We start from the raw sequence: 17,386 nt of genomic DNA on the forward strand, positions 1-17,386 counted from the left end.
GGCTCTATCAGGTAAGATGCATTAATCTTGTTTTATAGCAATAACGGCTTGAAGTGAACTGTGCTCTTCTGCGCCCATCACGCCATAAGTAAGATCTCTCTTCTCGCACTTTAACATCTTGTATCGACGTATTTTGAGGAGGGAACAAAGATCAGGGGATCAGATTAGCGAATTCGATGACTTGTATTTTATGATAGGCTACAGATGACAGGACATGGGCCACAAGGTTGCATGCAACATCTCAGTCGAGCGCCCCGTCCTTGATCTGCATCAAGCTGGGCCTAAGCAAAGTCCGTTCATGTCTTCCTTGACAGAGTGATAATGTTGCGGTTACACGCTGGCCTTCCACGTATCTCATAAAGGCGCGCCTCGACGATGTCCACATCCCAGCCATTGACATGCAGCTCAGCTGGCCACTCGGCCTCCTTCGGATAGATATATTCACTCCGAAAGTAATCCAACTCCTCTGGATTACAATAATCTTCTGGATCATCAGCATCGAAATACGAAACATCATCAAGATTTGGATTGCACTGACCAAACTCATGCCAATCAACGTATCTCTCCATCCGAATCTCGCGGAGATTAGGCATACCGTCGAGAAGCAGTTTGTTAACTTCCTGTTTATACAGCTCACGTTCAAACTCGACCCAATCCTCTAGCTCGTAAACTTTACCACAATGCAGATAAAGAGTTTCAATTGATTCCGGTAGAACATCACTCAATCGCAAGAGCGACTCACTGCCTCCGATTAGCGCTTCTTTGCTGAGTTTGAGGTGTCGCAGGGATTTGAGCTCTCGGAGGGAACCAATTATTTCTGAAATCGGACTTCGACATAGATAGTCTGCGCTATAGCTGTCATAAAAGAAAGTGTTGAAATCGACCTCTTCGAGATTTTGACCAAATTTTCGAAGAACGTTCCCGAAGTCATCGAGGTTGATGATGCAATCAGCGTTTTCACTGTCTTCCGTTTCGTATTGATCCAGCAGCTTCCTGTACTCGTCAGGCAACCTTATCGCTATTCCCGTTAGATTCGGACAGCGCGTGAGAACTGTCATTAGCCCCTCGGCGTCAATGTATGTTTCCATGAGGTCTAAATACTCCAGGTTGTAGTTCTTGTGTGCAGACCATTTAAAGCAAGAGAGTTCCTCGCCATACCAGGCGGTGCCGAATGTCCGTAGTATTTTGAGCGAAGGATTGAAAATTAGATCTTCGATCACCCAAGCGCTCTGGGTGTCTTTTTCACCGACCACCGCCCTGATACGAACGTCGGTAAGGTTTGGAAAGCAGTAGTTTGCAAATGTAGCCTTCGAAATACCTTGGTCTTCAATGCCTCCATCCTCATCTTCGTAGTTAAAAAAAAAATACTTCGAGGATCAATAGGACATACTGGCCTTCTCATATCCGTCCTTGTACTCAACAGCCAATAGAACGGGACTGCCAGGCCTTCTGTAGTGCAATCGGCAACCTGCACAAGAGGCATATATGCTATGATGAGAGCAGCAAAGCCACAAGACATATGATGGTTTTCCTTCATGTAACGTTTTAGGGCAGGTGGAAGGCTCAAACTCTTCCACGCTGACCGAATGATCTCTTTCCTTGCAGCTTCCCCCAATACGTCCATTTTGGCTGAATGATCAGCATTGTCTGTTAAGAAACGGTGCGAACTTGCTCTCCAAGATGCGGGTCCTCGACGAACGTTTTAAGAAGAAGAGTCTCGACAGTTCTTGCGCTATCGCGACCTTCAGTAATAACGGTCCGATATAGTAAAGGTTGTGCGATGTGTCGGAATTGGCGACAGACCAGGCAGAGGTTGCGGAGCGTGGCTGAGCCTTGATGTTCCAAATAAGCTCCATACATATGCCATCTTTCTAGAGGCAGTCGATCCTCTAGTTCGGCAAATATTTGATGCAAGACCTCGTTTGGAAGCGCTACCATGGTGAGGATCAGGAATGGTGAGTGATGATATTCAGTCTTGCCGTCATCACGGGTTATGGAAATTAGAGGACTGAAGACCGTCGCGATTCCTCCGTCTGAGCGTGAGTTAAGGCAGTCACCGGACTAAAGTCAATGCATTTCTGCCTGTGCCAAAAACCCAAAAATGTAATTCTCCAACTGTACATCAGGGCCCAAGGCAACAGGGCTTATAATTCGTTCAACGCGACCCCTGTAAAGTAGTGATACCCGAAAACCATAGAGATTGCCGGAATGCTGAGACAATGACCGAAGCATTCTTACCTAATCCCCAACAAAGTCAGTAAAGCTCATTCTTGAGAATTTGTGTAGAAGACGTTGTCAAAATCGCTTGTCAGTTGGTATTTGAATACTTTGGTCATCTAGTCATTTTCCCACTCTCTCGACTTCCCGCAAACGCAATGTACAGAAAACAACAGACAAGGCGCTAAGAGATTAACACAATACATAATTGAAAGAAGGTGCCCCATTGTCTAACTCTCAACCTCAGAGTCCTCGGGGGGTTCCGCATCAAACCCATAAAGAAGCTCGTACGCACCATCACATTCACACTTGAACAGCTCATAGACGAAGTCTTTCACCTCTTCCCGTACAAGAGCCTCAATGTCCATCTTTTCTCTGAGTTCATGACCTAACATGTAGCATCTAACAATAAGTTGCCAGCAATGTTCAAGGTAGCGGCCCAGTTCATCCGTACATTGAGGATGCAGTGGTTTTCCAGGTACTGGCAGTCTTCCTCGAGGGGTGTAATCAGCGTGTTCGAGGATACAGTCGGACAATTCAACTGGAAGGCCTTGCTGACAGAGGATCCAGCGGACGTGTTTTATATCTGATGGGAGAGGTTGGAAGCCCATAGGCTTTTCGAAGTTGAGGAAGTCTTCGTAGGACATGAGACCATATGGATAGAACTCGAGCTTATAGAAGCGATTTCTGACCTCTTCAGGATCTTCCTCTTCAGAATCATCACTGGACTCACCACTGGATTCATCGCTTGAATCATCACTAGATTCGGCTTTAGAATCGTCATCAGACTCTTCGCCCGACTTGATACCAGGTTTCTCGCTAGATTTGGTAATCGGTTCATAATCAGAGTCGTCGAAATAGGTCAAACCCTTCTGATATCTTTCGAAACCAAATTGATCGAACTCCATAACGTGTTTCCAACGGGAGACATCAAGGGGTCGAGGATAACACCTGAACTGGTTTTTCCTGATACCAAGAAAGTCCCTATGCGGGTATGTCGCGATATCGCTTTTATATCCAGATTCTGTACACCATCGGGCTGCTTGCTGGTATGCCCTCAACTTGCGATAATCGTCAACAGGGGATCCGTTCTCATTCCATGTTTGAGGAAAGTAGCGTAGAAGGTTGAGTATCATGTACATCTTGATTCCATTTTCACATATTCTTCTCCATCCGAGAGTCGCTGATGTGCACTGGCATTCTTGATGCTCCCACCATTTCGCTAGATGAGAACCTTCGTATGCGCATGAACGAAGTATTGGGTCCATCTCTCCGTGGAGTATTAAAGTCTTGACAACTTCGACATTGCGGAATGATTCGAGGTTGTATGTATCAAACTCGTAACAGTCGTTGGGGATTTGCTGTCGCTGGAACGCAGACATCTTGCGTTCTCTGAAAGGCAAGACGCATCCGCACTTATCAGACTCGTCTATGTGAGGGCATAATTTCCCAGCAGTTGGTTGTTTGAAGACATCGAGGTCGTCATCATCATCTGGCCAATATTCCTCAGGATGCCACCGCCAGACTGTTGATTCAATTTTGGTTGCCGCTTCATCTGAAATGATTACTTCATTCTCGTCGGGGACGTCGTATTTCTCTGGATACTGCTTGCGTTGTTGAGCTGCATCTTCAGCGACACTCTGCATAAAGATTTGAACAAAGTTGGCGAGTTTTGTTTTGCTGTCTGGTTGTATACGGGCGTGAAGGTTGTACGCGCCATGTTGACAAGGATTGGTACGTCTCAGCTCAAATACCGAGGCGAGAGCCTCCCAAGGTAGCTTTTCTGCATGGTGTGCCATGTTGAACTTGTGGATATAATCGTTTAGAGTTATGTTGGTTGGTGACATGGATATGTGGTGGTTTATAAAGTAGCCTGCCTTGGCTGAGTCACTTCACCGAACCAATTGCAACTGTGCCGCGTGAGCACTGCAAGATAGAGTCAGCTTGACTATGAACACGATATAGCAGGCAGTGAGATAATGAATTTCTCGTATTGCATAATAAGAGTTGAAGCTTAATATTTATTGACTCATATACTTGTATTTGAGTCATGACATTGCGCCTCGCGTCAGATCTTATCATTTTACATATTCTCTTTGTATCATCTGCAGGTGCTCAATCCAAGATTATTATTGCTGCTTTAATTATACCTTTGCTCTCTGTCTTGGTAGAATCCGTGTATGAACGGCTGTCCGCATTCTCCTGCCCTGCAGTCCTTTAGTTCCAGATATCTTGACTGGGACAAGATGATCATAGATTTCCCTCGGGATCAAGCTCATCCAGTTATAGTCATAGACAAGCAAAATAATCTTGACTTTTGTTCGCGATCTCTTGTGTGATCCCTTGTTGCTCAGCTCTTTTAACATCTCGTTGAGTTGGTAGATCAAGCTGACTTGGCCAGATCCTTTCGGACCAGAACTCACTGTTGCAAGATCAACGATGATATAAATCTGCCCTCCCAAGTCTTGAATGATTAGCTTGAAGAATGTGAGCCAATCTTGACTAGTTTTCGCCTCCTCGAGTTGCGAATGTCGTAACGACATTTGCTTTTCTGTCGTAACTGTTCCCTCAACTTGCAACGCTTGATACGTCAGATATCTCACCAAATCCGCTGGACTTAGCATTGCATTGGGGCTCGTCTTGTTTGCACTACCCAAAACCCAAAGCGCTGGTATGCTCATCATGGTAACAGCTTGAATGATATCTATTGCGAAATCCTGGATCGCCCAGCGGGTCGTGAAGCTGCCCCTGATGATGGTGAGGGAAGAATGTGGACAAGAGGACCATCTGGCGAGTTTTGGAGACAACCAGAACTCATTGGTGGATATTGCTGCTCCTCTACCCGACGCCCGTCGATTGCGAAGGAATAGGTGGTGTTTATACAAGGACTTGGGATCTTCAAGGCTCTGAGAGAAGGTTGCCAATGCTTGGGATAACTGCAGAGAGGAGAGCTTTTGGTTGGTATCCAGTTGCGCACTTGTCTGAATAGAGTGAAAAGCTGGATACACGTCAGCAAAAAGACCTTGAACTCATTTTGGAATATCACATACTCTCTATCTTTGTTAACAAGTCGTTAATTGTCAACCCAGAAGCCTCAAGCCACTGCATGATCAAGTCGAGCTTCCTGCCATGGTCTCGACTCGAAATCTCCAATCTCGAAATAGCGCAATTGAGGCCATCTATTTGTGCTTGCCTAGTCTTCTCACTGGTCTGCAAACTTAAGATGATTTCGTTGAGCTTCGATGACTGGGTGTTATGCATAACTCGAAGCTCAGTCTGTGACCCCACGGTCGCAAGTTCGTTGATGTTGTCCGTGCAAGTGCCTATCCTCTGTAAGAGATCGCTGTATCGCAACTCGTGTGGTCTTGTGAAGCTGTGGTAAATATGTTTGAATTTTGACTCATTGCACCATGAGTGAGCTATTAGTAAAAACTCCATGATACAGGAGTAGAGGCTTTCCATAGCTAGCTTCATGTTCTTGGTCGGATACAGTGCAGATAGATGTTCGATGCGTGGAAGACGCTGGGCCACCTCATAAAGTGATTTTGACAATAATTTCAGCGTCTCGCCATGATTGACCACGCTCTAGTATGCCATGGTGAGATGTCAAGGTTCAGAACGCAGACCAGGCAGACTTACAATAAACATCACCTTCATCAGTCCCCAGGCCAAGGAGACGTATTCAGGATGATGCTGAACAAAGACATCAAGTACTTGACCATAATGGCATATTGATTCAGAAGCCTTTTGCAGCCATTTCCGTGTTTTAGAGGCTTCGCTCTTAGCTTCGTACTTTGCGAAAGCATCGCTGACTGCCTTTTCAACGTCTTGTAACGACGACTTCTTCCCCAAAAGAGCCTTCTCGTCACCGCTCAACGAATTGCTCTGTTCAAAGTGTTTCTTAACCGACTTGAAGGCCTCTTGCGCTATACCCGCTTTACCTGACGGAGTAAGCTTGTATGAAGTGTTTCATTGGCTAGTGATTGCTTACTCGCATTATCGCCCTTGTACCATGACTGAAAGACGAGGTCGACGGACATCACGATAGAAGATGTTGAATGCAGTGCTGATAAGAAACTTCTTTTTCGGAAGCTATTCGACTCGAGTCTCAGAGGCCAACAACGGAAGAAGAGAGGAGGCGCTGAAGGCTGAGCAATCACGAGGCATAATCAAGATGACACCCTGCAGCTTCATGCATACACCCTTGTCAGGCGCTTTTGCGGCTGAGCTTCAACTCCTCAGCCTGATTCATTCTCACCTCAACACCTCCTCATTTCATCTCATAATCACTTTATCTCCAAAAATCTAACAAATCATGGACTCACCAACAAGAAGCGTATCGCCTGGCCCAAAGAACAGGAAGGACAAGGATGATGATAAGGATGATAGTGAAGAAGAAGACATCCATAAGCAGCTCAGCCGACTTCTGAGAAGAGAGGGTAATCTGTTCGCGAGACCCTCAATGTTGGCGATACCTCGGAGACCTCGACCGGCCCCTTCAAACGCTCGGACAAGAAATCCTCGACAAAAGGCCCCAAAAGGAAGAATACCTCCACCGCCTCCCCCCATGGTCCTTCCCAGAACTCCCCGCAATCAAGTGCAGGTGGTGCCACCTCCTCCACCTCCTCCCATTGATCGTTCTCCTATTCCACTGAGTGATTACACAGATTACACAGGACATTATGAACATGAACGGGTCAACCTTAATCCTCCACCTCCACCGCCTCCTCAGGACTATCAAAACTTACCCCCAGCACCTGCACGGTCACCTTTGCCACCTGTTGTCAAGCCAGCTCAGACACATTACACCATCTCTGAAGACGCTATAGGAGCTAGTAACAGAGATAAGCTTGCAGCGATAGATAATGGACCTATTATACCAAATGGACCCAATGCCGGTATCAACGGCTTCAACAACAACTTCGCACTACCCACTCCCCCAGCTCCCATACCATTTCACTACAGAGCGTCTGGATCGACTCGAGGCTATCGAATCCCAACCTTTACCAAGGCCAACAAAGATCAAATAGAAACACAGGCAAAGCTTTCAGAGCCAAACGACACTGGGCTTCAGCATGAAAGTGAGCCATCAAATGTGGGAAAGACAACCGAGGCTCATAGACTTTCTCAAATACAGGAGGAGGGATCTCATGACTCTGCCGAGGTTGTTGGAGAGGATATTACTTCCCACCAGATTCTCGTCGATGAGAACACATTGCAGGCATTAATCCAACGTGTTGAGGAGTTGGAAGAAGAAAATGCCACTCTTCGAGAAGACGCGGACAACGCCTCGACTGTTCCCATGGAATTGCCTGCCAAAGTTCAGCTCTTCTATTGCCTAGAAAGAATCGAGCTCGATGACGACAGTGTCGACGAAAGAAGTCGGACAGTTTATCTTTCTCCTCCTGAATGGGTAGTGTTTGGCGATGATGTCGACCTCAGGGGCCGATTCCCAATCACAGACCCCGGTGACTACGCTGAAGAACAAGGCGCATCACTCATTGTTTACAAGTATTACTCGGTGGACTACCAATACGACGCGGTAAATGCAGCCAAGAGAGCAAAGCAACCGCTTCCCGAACCAGAACCAGCCAGCCAGGATGTCGTTTTAGTGACGGAAGAAATGGTTGAGGCAGTTGAAGCCTTATTCGACCTATTCCCCTCATTCAGCGACGACTTTCCGTATGTCTACGAGATGGGCAGTTTGAAAGACCCTCACCTCTGGTGGTATCACTGCCGAACTAGCTTCAAGATGGAAGCCTTGTCAGAGAGACACGCCCAATTAGTTGGACTTCTCGTTGAATGGATCGAAAGTAACTTCGCACCGCTTTACGATCAGATCGACGATCAATTCAAGAGAGGAAAAGTCTCAAGCGATTCCATTGAGTTCTTGATACGGCCAGGAGATACGCTCGTCGCAGACAAGAATGGCAGATATAGTGGGCGCGTTGCTACCACTCGACCGGCCCCTCACAAACAGAAGAAGAAAACGGATGATTCAGATAAGGACCAAGAGAAACAGGGCACACACACGTGGATTGTGGAAACACGTTCTTACGGATATGCAGGAAAGTTCTTTGCAGTTGATAAAGAGCTGTTCATCGACTTTCCACCCAAATACAGAGGTGGGGAGATCAACATCACGGATCTCAACGTTATACCATTGTCATATGCAAAGCCGAAGGTAAAAGAGATACTTCTGCAGCGAGGCAAGAGGTTTTGGAAGTTGCGCGAGAAAACTCTCATCTCATATGAAGGCAGTGATTCTGATAGGATACAAGCGGTAAGTAGGCCTCACTCAGGCTGACGCATTGTACTGAAACCCAGTAGGGACAACGTTTTATGGTGGACTTTGATACCTATAAGGAACTCCATCCAGGAAGCAGTTACATGAGACAAGAAGGTTATATATCAGGCCGAAAACCCAACTTGCCCAAGGATGGAAGCGAGCCTGAGGAGCCAGAGATTTACTTGTTCCCGAAACTGATTCCGGGGTTTGACTTGCGGCGTAAAAAATGGGGTAAGCAACTTTCCTAGAACAATTTCTTGAGCCTGATATACTCATGGAAATGTAGTTGATCTCGAGGTCGATCGAATTCGGGACGTCAGTTGGAACAAGGAGGCTTTCAAAAGTCTCGTAGCAGACGAAGCTATGAAGGAGCTTGTACTAGCTCTAGTGACCAACCAACTCGACGCCGAGAAAAACACAGATCTTATCGAAAGCAAAGGAAGTGGTCTCATCATGCTCCTACACGGGTCGCCAGGAACAGGCAAGACATTTACAGCCGAGTCTGTGGCCGAAATAGCCAAGAAGCCTTTATATCCAGTTACGTGCGGAGATATCGGCACTGAACCTGCAGACGTGGAGAAGTATCTCGAATCTGTGTTTCATCTAGGGAAGGTCTGGGACTGTGTTGTCCTTCTTGATGAAGCAGAGGTCTTTCTTGAACAGCGTACTTTGCAAGATTTGAAGAGAAATGCCTTGGTGTCAGTATTCCTTCGAGCTTTGGAGTACTATGAGGGTATTCTCATCTTAACAACTAACCGCGTGGGGACATTTGACGAGGCCTTCAAATCACGTATCCAGCTGGCTCTACGGTACGAGAAGTTGAAGGACTACCAGCGGCTGCAAATCTGGAAGAACTTCCTAGTAAGGTTGAAGAGTCTAGGTGAGGAAGAAAGTATCGACTTTGATGATATTGAGTTGTATCTGGAAGAGTTGGCAAAGTATCCTATGAACGGACGACAAATTCGTAATTCTATTACAACGGGACGACAGTTGGCCAAGTATAAGAGGAAGAGGATGACGTTTGCGCATTTGAAGAGAGCGATTGATGTTGCGGATAAGTTTGATAGGTATTTGGCTGATGTTCAGGAGGGTGATATGGAGGAGTTTAGTGGGAGGGGGGAGAATGGGCGATATACACCTGAGTATCTTGCCAGGGCTGATCAAATCCGATGAGCACACATAGGGAGACATGCTGACATAGAAAGGGCATTTGAAATGTTTTTGGAGTCGAACGTCACAGCCATCGTGGGAATTGGAGGCGACTATGACCCCTTTACACGAACAAGTTGCAGGAAACCCGTGTCTATGGACGCTGGGATCCTCGACAAGTCTGCTATGTTCACACTTTCACGACGTTAATTCTCAGGAAGAAGGCAGACCCTGGTCACTCTGGTGACATTACGATTGATGATAACTACAAGTATATACAAGATAACGGGGGACGATGCCCATTGAAAACATGAGAAACGATCCCAAACTCCAAAACTTCCATCCTACTTGCTGAGGCCATCGGATTCTGGTGGTCCCTTATACACATGTCTCGCGTGCACAACGTACCAAACTGCCGACATCGCCATAAAGCCAAAGAACACAACGACGGCGTAGTTCATGGTCACAGCATTAACAGGAATGGCAACAGGCATAGAGAAAAGAATCATCTCAAAGCAAATCCAGGCTAGTGCGAAAACGTTGATGACCCAACCAAGTTGCTTGCCGAAAGTCCAAGGCGCAGTGTTGACTCCAGCTCGATTAGTGAGCATGGATAGTAGAATAGGAATACCATACGAGCTAGCGAGACCGATGACACCGACAGCAATAAAAGCGTTGAAGGCAGAGCTTGAACCAAGGTAGATAAGACCCAAAAGCATCTCGATGACAGTCGTAAGGAGAAGAGCCATGATGGGTGTTCCGTGTCGCTTGCTGACCTTTGACCAGACTCTTGAGAGGGGAATGGCTTCGTCGCGTGCGAAAGCCCATGTTGTTCGTGAGGCGGCGACTGTGATGGAGATGGAGCAGAAGAGGGTCACGATGAGGACCAGTGCGGTAAGGGCGATTCCGCCGGCTTGGGTGCCCATTACTCGGTAGAAGATCATGGGGAGGACCTGGCCTAGTGGTGCTGCAAGGAGGTCTTCTAGAGGGGGGAGAGTTGCGCAGATGGGGATGATCTGGTGATTGTTAGTGAATTGATGTGAAAGAGAGGATAGATGTGGCTTACGAAGAACAAGCCTGCAATGCCGCCGACGGGGACGCAGAGGGCGAGAGCTCTTGGGAGCTTGACTGTAACATCGCCGCATTCTTCAGCCATGGAAGTGATCATGCCGATGGCAGAGAACGTATAAGCAGATGGTAGAGCGCCGATCCAGAAACCAAAGTCTCCCCAGCCTGACAGATTGGGATCAAAGTTGCCCTTAGTTGGTTAGTAAACAAGCGACTGATCGGGGAATGCCGGACTTACGAGTGTGTAACTTGCCGAATGTCTGCCCTCCTCTGCCTTAGTTGACAGACAAACACAAACGATGAAGATGGTAATAGCAGTGAAAGCTGCACAAAACGTATCCACGGTAGGTAGGAATTTGTTGCCAAATGCGACAATGAAGAACGTAAACACACAAAGTCCGTAGAAGATCAACACGAGCTTCCACGGCTGCCAGTCGTACTCGGGCAAGAAGATACTAATACCTCCAGCGAGAAGAGAAGCAAAGCCAAAGTTGACGGATAATGTGATGGTCCAATTTCCCACAAGCCATGTCCAGCCGGTGATGAAAGACAGGACAGTTCTGTACTTTGGCGATGCGATTTGGAAAGACCAGTAATAGGGACCAGCGGATGTAGGCCATCGAGCAGCGAGTTCGCCTAGTGAGATAGCGATGCACTCGTCGAGAATACAGACGATGATCCAGCCGAGAAACATGGTTAGTTGGCCACCGCCGTAGACGGAGTTGATAAGCGGTGCGCCGAAGCCATAGGGGATCTATCATCAATTAGCCACTGTATACAATTGAAGGAATTGCGCGAGACTTACAGCAGCGATTGCTAATGATTGGAAAAGAAGTGTAAACATTGACCGGTTACGCTTGAGTTCAGGCTTGTACCCAAGTGCCGTCAGGTCCGCAGCATCGCCAGCATCACCAACAGCATGATCATAGTTCTTAGCCTGCTCATGATCACTCCCCTTTTCCGATACACCTTTCTCCGCGTGATTCATATTGACGGTAACAATAAAGAAACAACTAGGTATGATGAAGTAGGGGGAATTGAGGTTGACGTTGACATGTAACGTGCGGCGAAAGCATTGTATTATAAACCAGACACACACTCACACACACACCCTTATCAGAAATTAAACCTTCTGTGACGCCTAATACAAGGTGATATCACGAGCATCCCCCCCTTCCCCAGATTCTAATTCTAGCCGGGACATTTTTTCCTAGAATGTGTTAGTGTGGTGTAGCTATCGTGGGAGGTGGTTTACCCCGCGCGCAGACCAATCCACTGGGTTTTTACACGGTAACTCAACCCTGATAAGGAATGGTCTGTGTTGGTGACAAGATAAGAAATCCCAGCAACTGTGTAACTATGTCTCTGATGGTGGGTGCAGCTGAACGGAATGTGGCTGCCAAGACGGGAAGTTCGATTGACCATCACAGGGATCCTGGAGTGATGTGCCGGTGGTTGGGGAACATGATATGAGTCTACTGCCTGCGAGAGTAAAGGAGAGGGACTTGCTATTGGAATTGGGTATCGAACTAAGCAAATAAACATAGAGCTACGTTTGGCCTCAAATCTAACCAAATACAGTCTCGTACTTTAAGTCATCCATAACATCAAGCCAATGAATAGACCCTGGCACTATTTCACAATCATAATACGACCACACAGCCTGCAGTAACTCCCGTAGCACAACAATAGGCCCAGCAGCTGGACCATTGCCAAACCCTTTGAGCCTCTCGACGATAAACTCACGCGCCAAGTTCACGTCTGTAAAATGTTTTTGGTTAGAGTCCTCACTCAGTAAGCACTCATCGGAGGTGGCGTCTAGGAGCTCTAATTGCGGTGGCTTTTCCTCGGCGCATACCGTCTTACACCGCAATCCTGAGCCGACTCCGAGACAGAGCAAGGGTTGCAGACACCGGATCGACGAGGCAGGGATGTTGGACAAGAGGCCTGTGATGTGAAGCGCGAGGGACGTGGGCCATGTAACTTGTGTTACACTCCCGTTAATCCTCTCGGGAAGTCTTCTTGACACAAGATCTGGAAATGTTTGGTACAGCTGTAATAATGAACAGAGTCGGAAAACTTCTGCAGCGTGATGTAAATCGAGATTAATTTGGCCCTTGTTCGTATAAGCATCTGCCGCGTCGCTGATAAGCTTCGGCACTTGCACGGACAAAAGTGTCTCTTCGAGGATTTGCGCTTCGTTAATGTCGATCATTGTCTGCCACATAACCTCATACGTCGGTGCAGTGCAATTCCGCCAGGTATCTCGCGATCTGCGACAGAGCGACATGGACTTTCCAAACAAGGCAATTATTTTGGGCGGAACACCAGTCCAAGGATGAAGAACAAAGTCATATGGTGGATACGTCGCTGGTGTCCATTCCGTAAGCGTGCTGATGTCGTCCTTCGTGCTTGTCACGATACTGCGGACGGATTCTTCGTAGATAAGGCATTCTTTGAAGAAGCCAACTAGACTTTGATCTTGTTTTGAGAGGTGCTCGGATCGCATTTCGAGTAGAGCTAGTATTACGCGTACGTGTCGTAGATATTGCAGGCCAAGTTGTTTGTGGTCCATCCAGCACAGCGATGAGCTCAGACAGAACAGTGATATGATAAGCGCGTGAGGAATCGTGGTTACACTATTCGGCGACTCGAAAAGATCTTTGAGTTCCTGAATTATAGCCTCGGTTGCTATTCGTGGGGCCGATGCAGCGATTTCTTGGATCTGAGGTTGTCGTCGTGTGAGAGAAGCAGCTGCCATGCTTTGAAGCGAGTAGAATAAAGGTCTTGAGGAGCCCCAAAGGGAGGATCCTAACCGCCGGAAAGGGTTGGTAGGGGAGTCATATGCTGCCCATGAACCGCAGACAGATTTGAACCAGAGCTCAATTAAGAATGTTGATGGCTCAGAGATGGTTGTTGGAGTATTCATCGCTTTATAGCATGATGAGCGTCGTCTGTAGAGAGCGATGGCTTGATCCTCGGTTTCTTCGGGGGTCTTCGGCGTTGGCTCTTGGGGCAATAATATGAGAGGCATGTTGTTTGAAGGCGACGTATTGCCCGCGACGTTAGGTGGTATCAATGTTGAACGCCTTCGAGAACTGCTGCATGGCTGGCCACAATTCGTAGCTGCATTGGCTGTACTCTTAATGTCCTTGGCTTCTTGACATACAAGATTTGAGTCGGCAGGCAAATATGCAGGAACCGACGGCACCGTAGCAGGACTTGAAGCTTGTTGCGAAGTGGTAGACGACCGTCTGCTCTGAGGTGGAGATACCGTCACATCAGAACCGCGACGTTGAACCGACTCAGATGCAGCAAAGATGAGTTGATTGAAATCAGGAGGATCACTCGTCTTGTCCTTTCGCCGCTCATATTTGGTGGACCACTTGAGAGTTTGCTGATACCCCGGACAAGTAATCTTCCTCGCAATGCAATTATTACAGCCAGGCCTGCTTTCGTCACACTTGAGCTACAGATCACAGCATTAGTGAGAACAGGGTAAGCTGATCCGGATATACTTACCCTTTTGCTCTTACAGGCCCTACAGCCAGAGCGGGACTTTGCTTGACCTTTCATATTGCCATTACATGAAGAAAAAGCTAAGATGAGAGAGCTCCACGAGGTCTGCTACGTAAAAGGCTGTTGACCAGCTGCTCTTGGCGTGTATCCACCCCCGGATTTCGCATCCTGGCATGTGCCGAGGAGCCAATAGGAGGGGAACCGTTGGCGATGAAGATCGGCGTGGCTCGTGAGAATGAAGCTATACCCAAACAAGATAAAAAGTCCCTGCTGCTATCTACGGGGCGGGCGGGGTTGTCTATCTCGCTGATAGGAATGCAGTGATCATGAGGACACTGAGATAGGACTTTGATAACTGATTGTTACGCGTTAAGTTGGTCATGGCGTGTCGAGCTACCCTGAATGGTAAAGTTACCCTCTCGATTCTTGGCTTTGTATGATAGTGACCACACTGTCGGATATCGGTTGGGCTTATCTTGGCACACCCAATTCGCAGACGTCAACAGTCAACTAATGCAACTTAACAGCACGTGGTTGTCTCGAGTGTCATTGTTGCGCCACAAGAAGTGAAGACCAAGATCTCTGTAATCATTGGTTCTTCCGTATCTGAAAATGTAATATCTGAATCGTTTTGTAACAAGAAATACACATTACAATGATGACCGGTCCGTATACTCCAGTCTGTTTTCAACCACTCAATATCGAATCAAGCCAAACCCACCACTCAAAAAAATATGTAGAAGATAATGTAGAGGTATTTACCAGCCTCAGTGTGTGCCCCGACCACCAACAGCATCACCGTCCTTCTCGTTAACACCCCTGACAACTTCACGCGTCTTACCCCACTTGAAGTCATCAGAGTGAAACAGAGAATAAACCAGAATAATAATGTTCATGAAAGGCGATGTGAAGAGATGCATGACATAGCCTGCGAAATACTGCGCGCGCTCGAGGTTGTTGCGCGGAAGCCAGAAGCCAATGCAAAAAGAGTAAAGCTGCAAAGATGTTAGCCAAGCTTTCTTGGCGTGAGATTTGCTGCAGGGGTAGAGTGTGACTTACATAGCGGAAGAACAACACGCAGATGAGACCGAGGAACACGGGGTCCTGCATCACCTCGCTACCTCGTTTGGCGAAGACGATAAGGAGTTCGACAAATGCGGCGATGATGAAAGGGGTGATTGCCCAGGTAATGACGGCGATGAGACTCTGGAGACGCTCGATGAGGATGATGCCGGGGCGGAAGATCATGACGAACTCGTTGGATATACTACCTAAAGCCCAACGCTTGCGCTGGGAGAGGAAGACTTTCCAGTCTTGGGGAACGATTGTCATGGCTTTGGCGCGGAGGGCTTGGGCGGTTTGCTTGCCGGGGAAGAGACTGAAGATGATGGAGGCGTGAATACTGTCTTCGGAGTAATTACCCATGATGTGCTGTGTCATAATATCATTTGGCTTAGGGCAGTATCCAAAGCGCTCCCGAAGAACAGCATCGCCAAAGGTAGCTTCGTCAACACGAATGAGTTGACAACATCCAGGAAGACAATTGACTTTTCCTGTGATGCGAGACTGAAACATGCGTCGAAGGCCTTGAGTTTGGGAATACTCAACAGACTGGTACAGCGACCAGTATCCCCAATTGTGACCATCAAAGTCTACGCAGACATGGCCACAAACACCGACAAGCTTTGGGTTCTTTCGAATCTCCTTGATCATCTCCCAGATACAGTATCCATCGAATACAGTATCAGCATCCATACCGCAGAGGTATGTGATATCATCAAGACCAGCATTGATGAAGTTGTTACCGATGTATTCGAAGAGCTCATTGTTGAACATGGTGACGATGTTCTCAGAGCGTTGCTTGAAGTGGTAAATAAGAGAGCGCGCGAAGCAGAGACTGTCGCGTTTGCCCTGGTTGTATCGCTTTCCGACGAATACGTACGGAATACCCTTGTAAAACCCGGTTTGTGTCTTGACAGGCATGAATAAACCGTCTCGGGCGCGATATCCGTTTTCGAAGGTTCGAGAGGGACCAGGCTCGAGGATATCTTGGAGAAGATAATCTTGTGTAGTCTTCTCCATGCCCGGCCCACGGACATTGCCATCAACAACAATGAAGATGACACGAGGATGATTGTCGATATTCTTCTGCTCGATAAGCGAATCAAGAGACCTCGTCAACTCCTGATACGTCTCATTATAGCACGGCAGAAGCAGCACCATCTTCTCCGGCTCAGCAGGAACATTCTCCTCCCTCTTCCACCACCCCAAAAGAACATGCGTAATAAACCAATGAAGAATAATGCAAATGCACATAAACGACTGAAGAACGGTGTTTGAGCTCAAGAGGACGAGGAAGAAATAGTACACCTGGTAGTACTTCCAACCAACGTAGATGAGAGCGCCGTTGATGGAGGCGAGACCGATGATGAGACTCCATTTTTGAAGACGGAGCATGCTCTTGGACATTTTTTTGAGCTCTTCGTCGGAGTCCCATCGGAGCTTGGCTTCTTCTTGCATGATGGACGACGTGAAGGAGAGGTTCGATTCGTTGCCGTTGTTGGTGAGCCAGGAGGCGTGGGTTACGCCCGACATTGGGGTTTGGGCGCCAGGATGGAAGCCACCGTTGATGCCTCGGATAACGGACTATAGCCTGTTAGGATAAAACGTATAGAGTCAAATGTTGAAGGGGACTTACTGAATCTCTGGAAATTGTTCCGCTTGGCCTGAGGGGGATTTGACCGTGGGATGTTGAAGGGCCAGATCCACCACCATATGGCAGAGCAGGCATCTTTCCTTTGTGAAAAGGCATTGTATTGCCTGTCTCCGAAGAGGATGATTCCCTGGCGGAACCTGGAGGTACAAGATTGGCCATTGCGATTGTTGACTTGGATCCGTTCGATCAAAAGCGTTAGCTAGAGAATTTAGTATATGCTACGACACAAGCTCAGGATCCTTACAATTCTAGCGAATACTAATCGCAAACCTGGAGCCGAGTTTGTAGACCAAAGCAACAAGAGTATCGAGAGACAAAAGCGAGTGACAAGGTCAAAGACCCGATGAAAGAACACCCTTCCAACAAAACCCAAAAGCGAGTGATGAGTCTATCTCCTATCGAACAGAAACCAACATCCAAAGTCGGGG

General features: G+C 47.5%; 8 protein-coding genes across 8 annotated transcripts; 1 reads left to right on the forward strand and 7 right to left on the reverse strand.

Moving 5' to 3' along the window:
- Positions 1 to 134: 134 nt before the first annotated feature.
- Positions 135 to 1,340, reverse strand: FOBCDRAFT_316558 (uncharacterized protein). Its single transcript, XM_059611986.1, has 2 exons — positions 539 to 1,340; positions 135 to 481 (listed from the first exon to the last, which is right to left on the reverse strand). Exons 1-2 carry the CDS (start codon positions 1,086 to 1,088, stop codon positions 297 to 299), a joined length of 735 nt encoding a protein of 244 aa, XP_059466906.1. The 5' UTR covers positions 1,089 to 1,340; the 3' UTR covers positions 135 to 296.
- FOBCDRAFT_216775 (uncharacterized protein) lies at positions 1,065 to 2,067 on the reverse strand. Its single transcript, XM_059609466.1, has 2 exons — positions 1,700 to 2,067; positions 1,065 to 1,629 (listed from the first exon to the last, which is right to left on the reverse strand). The coding sequence occupies exons 1-2, from the start codon at positions 1,936 to 1,938 to the stop codon at positions 1,377 to 1,379; spliced, it is 492 nt and encodes a 163-aa protein (XP_059466907.1). The 5' UTR covers positions 1,939 to 2,067; the 3' UTR covers positions 1,065 to 1,376.
- A 195-nt stretch (positions 2,068 to 2,262) lies between these two features.
- On the reverse strand, positions 2,263 to 4,016 carry FOBCDRAFT_316559 (uncharacterized protein; the record flags this gene model as incomplete). The annotated part of the gene is made up of 1 exon (XM_031175407.3): positions 2,263 to 4,016. The coding sequence occupies one exon, from the start codon at positions 4,014 to 4,016 to the stop codon at positions 2,448 to 2,450; it is 1,569 nt and encodes a 522-aa protein (XP_031046540.2). The 3' UTR covers positions 2,263 to 2,447.
- Positions 4,017 to 4,317: 301 nt separating this feature from the next.
- On the reverse strand, positions 4,318 to 6,257 carry FOBCDRAFT_316560 (uncharacterized protein; the record flags this gene model as incomplete). The annotated part of the gene is made up of 4 exons (XM_059611987.1): positions 4,318 to 5,215; positions 5,268 to 5,802; positions 5,857 to 6,158; positions 6,209 to 6,257. 4 exons carry the CDS (start codon positions 6,255 to 6,257, stop codon positions 4,362 to 4,364), a joined length of 1,740 nt encoding a protein of 579 aa, XP_059464374.1. The 3' UTR covers positions 4,318 to 4,361.
- Positions 6,258 to 6,784: 527 nt separating this feature from the next.
- On the forward strand, positions 6,785 to 9,679 carry FOBCDRAFT_237684 (uncharacterized protein; the record flags this gene model as incomplete). The annotated part of the gene is made up of 3 exons (XM_031175410.3): positions 6,785 to 8,500; positions 8,548 to 8,737; positions 8,793 to 9,679. 3 exons carry the CDS (start codon positions 6,785 to 6,787, stop codon positions 9,677 to 9,679), a joined length of 2,793 nt encoding a protein of 930 aa, XP_031046543.3.
- A 265-nt stretch (positions 9,680 to 9,944) lies between these two features.
- FOBCDRAFT_248604 (amino acid/polyamine transporter I) lies at positions 9,945 to 11,711 on the reverse strand (the record flags this gene model as incomplete). The annotated part of the gene is made up of 4 exons (XM_031175411.3): positions 9,945 to 10,671; positions 10,722 to 10,913; positions 10,962 to 11,477; positions 11,529 to 11,711. 4 exons carry the CDS (start codon positions 11,709 to 11,711, stop codon positions 10,000 to 10,002), a joined length of 1,563 nt encoding a protein of 520 aa, XP_031046544.2. The 3' UTR covers positions 9,945 to 9,999.
- Positions 11,712 to 12,246: 535 nt separating this feature from the next.
- FOBCDRAFT_316563 (fungal-specific transcription factor domain-containing protein) lies at positions 12,247 to 14,299 on the reverse strand (the record flags this gene model as incomplete). Its single annotated transcript, XM_031175412.3, has 2 exons — positions 12,247 to 14,192; positions 14,246 to 14,299. 2 exons carry the CDS (start codon positions 14,297 to 14,299, stop codon positions 12,291 to 12,293), a joined length of 1,956 nt encoding a protein of 651 aa, XP_031046545.2. The 3' UTR covers positions 12,247 to 12,290.
- A 710-nt stretch (positions 14,300 to 15,009) lies between these two features.
- Positions 15,010 to 17,117, reverse strand: FOBCDRAFT_270544 (chitin synthase-domain-containing protein; the record flags this gene model as incomplete). Its single annotated transcript, XM_031175413.2, has 3 exons — positions 15,010 to 15,237; positions 15,302 to 16,888; positions 16,941 to 17,117. 3 exons carry the CDS (start codon positions 17,115 to 17,117, stop codon positions 15,010 to 15,012), a joined length of 1,992 nt encoding a protein of 663 aa, XP_031046546.2.
- Between the last annotated feature and the right edge of the window lie 269 nt (positions 17,118 to 17,386).

This window comes from Fusarium oxysporum, chromosome III, assembly GCF_013085055.1.
Source record: "Fusarium oxysporum Fo47 chromosome III, complete sequence".
Classification (NCBI taxonomy): Eukaryota; Fungi; Ascomycota; class Sordariomycetes; order Hypocreales; family Nectriaceae; genus Fusarium; species Fusarium oxysporum.